The 11,060-nt window shown below is 35.5% G+C and overlaps 1 protein-coding gene across 1 annotated transcript; it reads left to right on the forward strand.

Annotated features, from left to right (window-relative positions):
* Positions 1-1,779: 1,779 nt before the first annotated feature.
* On the forward strand, positions 1,780-9,250 carry LOC130443971 (protein odd-skipped). Its single transcript, XM_056778902.1, has 3 exons — positions 1,780-1,912; positions 3,426-3,891; positions 3,955-9,250. Exons 1-3 carry the CDS (start codon positions 1,876-1,878, stop codon positions 4,364-4,366), a joined length of 915 nt encoding a protein of 304 aa, XP_056634880.1. The 5' UTR covers positions 1,780-1,875; the 3' UTR covers positions 4,367-9,250.
* The last annotated feature ends 1,810 nt before the right edge of the window (positions 9,251-11,060 follow it).

An 11,060-nucleotide genomic window follows, 5' to 3' on the forward strand; every position in this document is an offset into this window, starting at 1 on the left:
CCTCATAACGCATTTCCTAAGCTATGGGTTCTGTAGCTACTTCTTGCAAATGCAAATCAGACTTTGAATCAGTCAGTAACAATCAATATGACTCGTTCTTTGTACATCTTCTACATTTCCTCTTTGATCTTGAAATTTCTGTCTTTATCTGTGTCCATATCAGTACACTTGGGTTCAGTTCGCAATGATATGGTGGATATTCAACAACAGTCTATCCATGAATTTCATATTTTTTCATTTTCTTTTCACGTAGGGAAGAGCCATTTCTAGTCCATTTTTCAGGGTTCAAATCATTCACAGCCTTCAAAAGAGTTTCCAATCCAAATTTATTTTTGCTACATATGCGAGGAATATGCATTTGAAGATAATAGAAAAGTTATATCAGGATTGGTGACATTGCACTCGTAGGAAAAAAAATCGACTCAATCGACATCCCTGCAATTGCTAGTCACTAGCTTCCACAGTTCAAAAATACCCTTTTTATGATAATTAGGGCTAATTAGGGGTACGTGACCATTATCAAAGATTATAAACATTACCCACCACGAGCAGTTTAGCCAACAAACGTGATAAAGGTGCTCAAGCGGTCACCCTATAGCGACAAGGCCAGAGCTAGCGAGAAGTGGCCAGTATGCTGAGCAAGAAGCAGTCTGTTGTTTCTAGAATTAAAGAAACTGGTAACTTTCATCGGAGAGACGATTCTAGAAGAAAAAAGTGCACATTCGAGTGTTATCAATGATTCATTGTCAGCACGTCACTGAGAAATCGCGCCCCCAATAGTGTTCAAGTCAAACAAGAACTTAGAATAATGCGAGGAATGGCTATGAGTGGCTGGATAGGTAGAAGAGCGCTCAAGGCAGCTAAGGCCAAGGATTTGCCCCAAATTAATCCCAACCCTCCAGGATGGCCGTCTAAGATTTACCAGTTGGGACTTCGTTCTGTTTGGTAGCGATGGAATAGAACGTGGACTTCGATTCGCGCGGCGTTGAAGTAAAGAAGACGTGGCTTTTGGAGGAGGTACCTGGACGACGATAAAAGCCAAAACCGAGTTTTGGTTTTCATCGGAACTGGAGGTGGAGCAGGGGAAATAACGACGAATCGATATATAAAGATACTTTTTGTAATGGAATGGAGCTTCTGTGATTTCGAAAACCCTCTTATTCGACCAGTTTCCAAAAGCATTTTCACTTGGCTCCAGGAGGCGACGTATAAACCAGGTACCAGAAGGTCATCACCTTCATGATATTCATATTCAATGTTCTGGAAAACTCCCGGGATGTATATGTTGGAGACTTTATTAGACGATGTAGACGATGTCTGCCACTAGGTACTTCGAAGTCCTTTTCTGTTATGATATTCGTAACCATCGACCACGAAAATCGGAAAGGCAAGTTGATGATTTCCAATTTTGCAACTACGCTTATTAAAACGCATTATTCGTAATTTTTGAGGACCTCCAGAATCAAATGTACATTGCTGCAACTGGATCCGTCTTATTCTACAAAAATTCCTTAGTTTTGTCCTTTTTTGAGCCTCCTACAGGACGATAAAATAAAATAATACGAAAATAAATATGTAAGGATATATAATTATTAAATATTCTCGCAGTGCTTCCTAAAATGCCACCCCCAAAACTGTAACGATTTCGCCCTTCCATGAGTTTTTGTTGATGCCCACCAATGGCAGAGCGAGAAACTAAAACGAAAGGCGGTAACGAAACAGAGCTACTAGATCGACCAGTGGCATTAAGTAGGTAGCGTGGATATCAGTTGACTGTAGTAAGGTGATACCGACAGATGCTGTTAGATTCAGCCACCGCTATATACAGTGTGTATACAAAATTAAGTGTTACAGTGATTAGTGACTACGTTTGAAATGAACTTGAATCAGTTTCTAGATTGCGATAAACAAGGTATCTACAATATAAAATTTTTTTTATGAAAAACGTATGGAAACATGTCGTACGACGACATATTATATAATCAAATTTTAAATGTTGTTGTAAGTATCTTATTTGGTACTTACTTTTTGGATTATCTATCATAGTATGCAATTTTAGGTTATATATGTGCAAATTGAACGGTTTTTTAAAAATATAATTTTTATAACGAAATTTATAACATGTTCACGTAATTATTAAAGCCTGAAATTTTCAAAAACATCATATTTTGAATATAAAAAATACAGTCTTCCAAAATGTTATTTTATATGAACTCCTAGCCCATTTATAATGAATACAGGGTGTTATATCTATGGAACAATTATAATATCACCTTCTAAGCGTAAAAAAATTAAAGGAAAACATTTTTTTTAATTGGAAATTAAAGGAAAATATGACGTAATAAACTCTCTCAACCTAAACTGCACTGTAGATTGTTATAAATAGTTTAAGCATCATATTTATCCCTTAAATATGAACGTCGTAAGCAAAACCGTTCGGTAAAAACTCATCTTCATAACTTATAATCCTTCAGGAACCAGTAGATGATCCTGATAGAACACCTGCAGTTTTGTGAACAAATTATGTGATATTCATTTACGAAAAGCATTCTAGTGAAATCTGTTATATTTTTGAAATAAATCTCAGCTTTAAAAACTGCATTTTCGTCAAGTACAGGACTATTATTATACTATATTAGAAAAATTTACATCCTGATCTAACCATTTAGAAGTATTTGGTTCCAATAACTTATAGATAGTACCTAAATCCTTAGCGACTCATTCGAAAAAAAGCAGAACAAGTTTTTGGGTTCCTTTTTCATCTGTCTGATTCATCACACGTTACTTTTTGCTTAATTGGTACCATATAGAACCGTTTTTTGATTGCTTGATCACTGGAGACGAATAATTAGTCCTAGATGATGATTCAAAACGCAAAATGAAGTATCTCTTTTTGAAATAATCATCACCAGGATCGTAATTGAGTATTTGCAGTTTGGTGAACAAATTATGAGGCAATCTTTGATAAAAATACATTCTAGTGAAATCTGGTCTACCTTTATATTGAATTATCGATAAAATCCTGATTAAAATTAACTTTTCTTCAAGGATTATATGATACTAAGTTGCAGGACTAATTTTCTCTACCTCATTTAGCTCATTTCGCAAAAGCTTTTCGTAAAAATCCCGTAGATTCCTTTCCAATCAAATATATAGATATAAAGCAATTCCCAGACCTCAATACTTTCGAATTTTTTATACCGAAACCGGAGAAATAAATAAAAAATGAATATGATTCAATTCAAGCGATTTTTTTCGGTACCTTTATCATCCGGGAGCAGTAGTTTCAGCTGAATAGTCTAAATCTTCATCAGGTAAAGCAATCCTGATAGATTTGTTCAAAACAAAGGACTTTTTGTCTTATTTTCTTCACTTTGCTTCAAATTTTTCGATATAGTTGACTGAATCATTAATTTCTTTTGCAGTATCTCCTCGACTTTACGACTTCGGTCAAATTAAATTGGAAGCGGATAATTCATCGCCAATTTTAACCCCACCACATACACCGACGTACTGTAACATGTCGCCGCCGTTAGTAAATCTCCCTTATCCTCAAAGCTGGTATCGTTCTGATTCGATAGAACCGAACTTTCCAACGGTGCATTCATACAACGCAGTTTTCATGAATCATTGGTTCAGAAACGCTGCCATTTACCATACCAGGGATCATTATCAAGATGTGAACATGCCAAATAGGACACCTACTGGACCTAAACCTCTGGGAACTACAACGAGACCGAAAAAACAATTCATTTGCAAATATTGTAATAGACAGTTTACCAAAAGTTATAATTTGTTAATACACGAACGTACTCATACAGACGAAAGGCCGTATTCTTGTGATATATGCGGAAAGGCTTTCAGAAGACAGGACCATTTGAGAGATCACAGGTATGCATGCACCCGCCATCTATTAAACACATTTTATATTAAAAAAACTTTCGATTGTTTCAGATATATTCATAGTAAAGAAAAACCCTTCAAATGCAACGAATGCGGCAAAGGTTTCTGTCAATCTCGAACTTTGGCCGTACATAAAATCCTACATTTAGAAGAATCGCCGCACAAATGCCCCGTATGTTCAAAATCCTTCAATCAACGATCGAATCTTAAAACCCACATGTTGACTCACACGGAACGTCCCGTTGAATGTATGCTGTGTTCACAATTTTTCGTGAATTACACGGAACTCAAAAGTCACGAAATGACGCACTGTCAAAGGAAGTCGACATACGAATTACAGGTACCTAATTTAGTGACCGCAGCTACTACTTGTTTGGATTTAACAACGAAAAAAGTTAGTGACGATCATTCTAAGACTAATGTTAAACTAGGTTTTTCCATAGAGGATATAATGAAACGTTGATTCAGATCTTTAAACATATTTATCAAAATGTTGACCCGTTTTATAAGAAGTTACTCAAGTTTCATATTTTAATAAATTCATTTGAATTATTTCTAGCGCCGCGACTCGAGCTCTCGTTCACCGACGAGTTTATACGATCTAGATTTATTCTCGAATGTTCTGCTTCGAGATTTCTATTGAGCCCTTCGCGCGTATATAATTTCCTAAGATTAAAATTGAGTTTGATTTAATATAAACAGAATATCGTATCTAGAGCTTGTTTACAGTGTTCTTTTTTGATTTTGCCGATTCCAAACTGATTTTGAATACGTGAACAAAATAGTTTAACTAATATTTTTTATTTATATAAAATTTCCGGATTAGTTGCATTAAATGAAGATTTCGGACGTTCATCAAAGTTTAATTCTTAAATGAAAAAAATATTAACAAATAATTTCACCTCTCACTTTCCGGATAATATTTACGTAGATTTTCCTTGGTTTCTTTAATCCTCACGTATAAATAAAGCTGGAAACTCGAAATCCTGATATTATAGTACAAGGTGTCTCAAGAAAAGGACAAGTAACGAGTTTTTTTTTTTAAATAAAATCGTCCAAATAACGTAAACTTTAGATTTGATATAACCCGAGAGGAAAAAATCCATAGGAGTGAAATTGGGACTGCGTGGAGGCCAAATCACGAACTCATAGCGCAGAGACACGTGTGCAGCTGCTCCGTCCCACTGGAACTATGTTATTTGGTTAAAACCATTGAAGTTTCACAATTCAGACACGAAGAAGTCGACTAACATCTGCAAATAATGCTCTGAATTGATTTTAACTGTGCCAAACGGGGTTTCGGATGTTTATGTTGCATGTGACAATGACCTTCTTCCGGAAACTTTGGAAAGCGCTTAGTCATCTAGTTTACGAAATCAAGCCTCTGAATACTGATACTTCATTTCTTGTACCGACTGAATTTTGTAAAAGTGCATCTCCAAAATGTATTTAAAGCAACAATACGCTTCCGAATGGAGTCAGGCTCGTCACGAACAGACAGAGCAAGACTGTCAACGTTTTCGACCGTTCCAGAAGACTTTGGACGCCCGGATTTTGGTTCGTATCCATTTTCCAATTAATTAACCGCCTGAATCATTATTTAAACAACGAAAAATGCATAAATTTCTACGCCGAATTACCTTTTGATTGACATACTTGGGAATAGCTGCGTTCACGCAATAAACAATACTTTTTTTGAGCCACCTTGTATCTGTCAGAGATCAATTGAAGTTTCGGGGTTAAGTACCGTAGTAAATATCATAAAGAAACTGGTTTGAACTTTTAGTAACTTCTTATTATCAAAATATTGTAAAAATAATGTACAAACAACTTGAAGGAAAAAGATTTAAAGCGCATACGATCTAAAAGTGTATTTCAGAAAATCGAAACATTTTTTTCACTTATTTTCATTTCATTTGACTCGACAGCGAGTCAAAATTCATTATTTTTCCGACGTGGTGGAAACAGATAAAATCGTAGGACGACTGTGGTGAAACTGGAATCTTCCTGGGAGCTAAACCCTGCGTTACATTCAACCCCCAAAGGCAAGGAACATCGTCTCAATACCTGGTTGTAGTCCGTTCTTTTCCGCGGTTGTCAAAAATGCCGATAAGAATTTTTATTTTAAGACTGTGTCTTGTGTTTTCAAAGAGGCAGCCTAAGTTGTGACTGCGAGGACCAGCTCTCATACCAGCGCTTTGGTGGTCTTCCAGGCGGTCTACTTGTATTGGGTCTCTCTTCCTTTGCGATTTTCGCCAGTCGATCGTTGTTCATTCTATTGACATGATCTCTCCATGTTCTTCTTCTAGTTCTGGCCCATCTCACTATATCCGGAACGTCACACATTCTTCTGATTTCATTGCTCCTTATTCTGTCTCTTAGTGTTTTCCCTGTGATTGAACGTAATGTCTTCATCTCGGTTGTTCTAAGAATCCGTTTAGTAGTTGCAGTCTCCGCCCTCGTTTCTATGGCGTATGTCATTACGAAACTAAAACGTAATAATTCAATTCCATCAGCGTAGGATCATCAAATAGTCTTCTGCCCTTCACATTCCAGGTTGTTTTTCACTTCGTCAGCCTACAACTAAACACAACTCCCTAGTATTTGTAGGATTTTCAATATTGGTTGTTGCGGTGGGTCTTCATCTCTTGGAATCTTCTACTTGCCGTTTCCTCAGCTTCTTGTCCTCATTCTTGGTAGATCTGATGCACCAAGTGATTGGATTTGAAACTTCTTACGGTTACTTCAAATAATATATCCCCACGCATACAGCATGATGGAGAAAAGAATAACGTTGATGAAATTCCAGTTCTTGCTTGGATCTTTTAGTAATATTCTATCTTTGGATAGAATTCCGTGGTTTGGGATGATTCCAACGGTATTTCTTATTTGTGAATCGTTTTTCCGTTATCTTCTGGCCTCTTCCTTTTACTTTCAAAGAATATAGCTTGTGTCTTCTTTATGGTGCTGCTGTTCAAGTTGTACGCACGTCCTGAAAATCTGACTCTTTGCGCCCAGTTCATTTCAAGTCAAACATCCACATTTTATGAACATAAAAATCACTAAGTTGCTGCCAGCTTGGGAAAACTATATGAGGTTAATCAAAGCATTGGACAATGTTTGTTTTGTCATTTTATTCCACTGCTAACCCAACCTCAAACCTTCACTCAATCTGTAGTTAATTATAGAAATTTTTTAAATTTTGAATTTCTTAGACCTTTTGATAAGTTTAGGTTTCTAAACCTTCTTGATTTTAGGTCTCTTTTGTTTCAAAATTCTGTTTTTTTTTCAAATAATTTTCTTCTTTATTCAAAATATTTTGATAAAGACTTAAAGTAGAGTCGAAAAATAATTTTGAAACTGAAGAGACCTAAAATAAAGATTCAGAAACATAAATTATAGAAATTTTGATAATTTTTCCAAGTAAAATTTTGTATCTAGATATATTTGGTGCTTAAAGCACGTTTCGGTAAAAGTTTGCTTTTTATTTTTTTCCTTTATGAACCCATGTATGTTTGCCAAAGATGTTAAATGTTAAGTGTCTACCTCTTAAGAGACTGAAAAGGAACCAATTCGACAGTTACCTTTAGATCTCACACTAACAGATTTAATATATTAGTTATTTATAAGAAATGTAGAGTTGCCACTACAATAAAAACATAGGTATGTCCTCCCCTTTTATTTAGGAAAACTTTCACATATAAAAATTGCTAGAATTATACTTAGAAATGTCAAATTTTGCGGTATTTCTTCAAGAAGATTCTTATTTTTCAAAATGAAATACAAAAAACAATCAAGGTTTGGCCCTGATATAAGAAAAGTTCCTCTGCAAGAGTTGCGGTGCATTATTGAGCTGGTTACCACCAGTTCACAAGAAAGACTCATAAAACCTGCAATACCAATGAACGTAAGGTTCTTATTTGATAGAAGAAGATGGGAAAATTGTCAAGGTATGCAACGTACTTTTCTTGGAGATATATGGAAGTTTCGATTTGATTTGTGAAGAAAGGAATCATCTATAGAGCGATTTTGAGTCCAACAAGAAATCATTGTCTCTAGATAATCTGCGTGGGAATACTATGAACTACGGGGGAGCTTGCACCATAAAAGTTTTATCATCTAACAAAGAATCTGGAAATGGAAAATCTAGAAAATCGAAGTATATCTTGCCGGTCTTCATGCAGGAAGGAAAAATCTACTTTCACCTAAAAGATTGGTTGGAATTGTCTGCATTGCATTGTCCTCAATCCTAACAATAGTCAAAATAATGAACAAAGAAAACTTCTGTTTGTTAATCTGTCTCAAAGTTTGATTATTTGGGTTGGTAATCTAGGGGATTACATTATCTTCATTCCTGGTACACTAATGGCTATCCAAATTCGACTATAACCTGGCGGAATAAAAACTGTTGTTTTTTATTCAACCAAATAGAGCGCCACTACATTTTATTGACGTTTTCTAATTTTTTTTTCAATGTATAAGAAGAAAATGATGTTTTTAAATAATTTATTTCTTTCTCTTGCTTTGAACCCTAGTAGATTGTTAAATAATAATCGTCCTAGAAGGTCCTATAGATCCCAAACGTCTTCAAAATATCAGCAATTGAAAAATGGATTATACGGAAACATTATTTATACAAACTCGAAATATTTTATAAAACAATATAAACTATTGCGACAGAGCATAAAATATGGTACCTACGAGACCACAAAGACCCAATAAAGAAGCTAAACTCATTCCCGACTAACCAACGAAGAATCTTAATAGAAGCATATGATGATGATGATTATGATGCTGATGATGATGATAGATTTTTGATTGGAGAAAGGAAAACTCACTCAAGCATAACTTCAATTTGAATTATTTTAAGCTGGTACTTTTATAGTTCTAATTTTATTGGAAAAATTTTCTGTGTTGGACCCCTAGAAATCGATTGGCTTTTGAGTAAATGACTTTTGTTGTTGTTGTTGTTGTTGTTGTTGTTGTTGTAGTGCTCGATATAAATTGAAGGGTTGAGGCAGGAACTCCCACACCAATTTCCTATTCTGAGACTCCATTATACATGTGGAAACGTCTTTTTGGGATGTGAATCCGGATTCTCAGAACTGCTGATGATTAATTTAGGCAGAGCGTCTCCCTTTTGAATTTTAGGCGACCCAAATACCTACTGCAGGGTGCATCAAAGTTGGTTAAGGGTTTCTTGATTGTTCGACGTATATTTGTTTTCATTTCTGCCCTTAGCATATTGTTATTCTCCCCCAACATAACCTTAACAACAGATTAATCTTTTGAATTGTAGTTTTTTCTTTGGAGACATCCTGCATACATTTTTTTATTTCAGTGGCTAGCCTACGTCTTCGAAATTTATCAAAAGTTATTTTTAATTATGTACATATTATAAGTTACTATAGTTTTAAGGAAAAAAACATTTTTATTCTCGATGAAAATAAATATTTATTTCCCAAGCTTGTTATCTTTTATTTGCTTTACCATATACGGTTCTCTATCCTTGTAGTAAGAGCAAATATTTAAAAGGATATTTGATTAAAAAACATATGACAAATTACGGTTATATATAGTGAAGTTTTTAATACGAAAACGCCAAGCAATGAGTGATTTTTGACATAACTGAATTCAAAAAAAAACCACTTGGTATTTTTTATACATATCCAGGTATTACTAAATTACTAGAAAAAGTTTTTCATTTTTTACCAGATCAGAAGTAGGTAAAGTCCAAATTCTTTCTTCTGGTAGTATAGGCATGAACGGGCCTCTCAATTTAGTTGTGAAAATATAACGAATAGTAATTTGAAGATAGATTCTAAGAGGTGCAAACTACAAGACCCTCAAAAAAGCAAACCATAGCAAAAACGCGATTGGCGCAATGGGTGAGTGGTAAGTTGTTGAATCAGTACCAGAATCGAGCTCTTCAGACATTGTTTCGACAAGTTTTCTACGTGTACACACAATTGAAAGGCACCGCCAATATGGAAACTAAGAAACTTGAATTTGAGGATCGTTGTTGTTGAGTTTTAGAACGTTTTCTCAATGTTTAAACAGTTCCGTTAGACCAGGACTTAAGCTTGTATATCTGAACTACTCCAGATTGCACTGCTGTCATCTGAGAATAAAGTGAATTTACCTTTAGTTCTCAAGCTATGACATCATTAATGAATGGCAACTGGATCCAAAACTGAACCCTGAGGTACACCACTGCTGGCAATTACATGTCAACAGCCCGAACCGGCTGGTTTGACATGAATTCGTTTGAAATCCTACTTTCACATATCAACTCAACTCGAGCACCAGATTTAGCAACTGTTGTCGTTGAAGATAACTCAGCAAAACATTTTTCTCCCATGGTAATGGTCTCCTCTACCCTCCTGATATCACTGGACACCTGGAGAGAGAAGACTCGGTATTCCGAAAACCTTCCAAATGTTGTTTTTCAATTTATGGAAACCAGTGTTTGCTAATATAGGTAAAAACTTATAATCAGGTTTCATATCCTTCCGATTCTACTCAACTGCTTAAGAGAATTCGCAACGATCTTTTGAGCTATTGCTAGAAGCCTGGATTCCTCTTCGAGACTCAAAAGAGGAAAAATCCAGCCAGGCAAAAGTTTACCAGCAGATTCACCAACTTCACAAATCTGTATCGGGATCAGAAGTTGCAAAGGCTACTAAGTCTATCTGGTCTTAAAAAAGGTGAGAACCCAAAGAAAAAAAATCGTGTTGTCAGCTCAAAATACGTAATTTGTTCCATTGATTGGAAAAATTGGAAGAGTCCGATAGATCTCTACTTTACGTGCGACTCTAACTCAGGTAAAGACTTTGATCCTAATGAAGTTTTTTTCACAGTTTATACTCAGTTTTCTTTCTTCACTCAATTTTGAGAAATATAATACAAATTCCGGGGCATACGAGGTCTGGCTATTAAATAACGAGACCGGGCACCTAGAGGGCACCCTAGACGAGTTGGATATCTAGATATCTTGTCTTGGCATGTCCCAAAATACGTTTTTCTCGTTAAATTAAAAAAAACTCCAAATGACTGCTAAAAATTGCTGTAAGAGGCCTATGGGGATAATTCTCTATCTGGAGCGCGTGTTTTTGAGTGGTGTAAGCGTTTTAATGAGGGCCGAGAGAGTTTGTCAA

The sequence above is a fragment of the Diorhabda sublineata genome, chromosome 5 (genome assembly GCF_026230105.1).
Source record: "Diorhabda sublineata isolate icDioSubl1.1 chromosome 5, icDioSubl1.1, whole genome shotgun sequence".
Lineage (NCBI taxonomy): Eukaryota > Metazoa > Arthropoda > Insecta > Coleoptera > Chrysomelidae > Diorhabda > Diorhabda sublineata.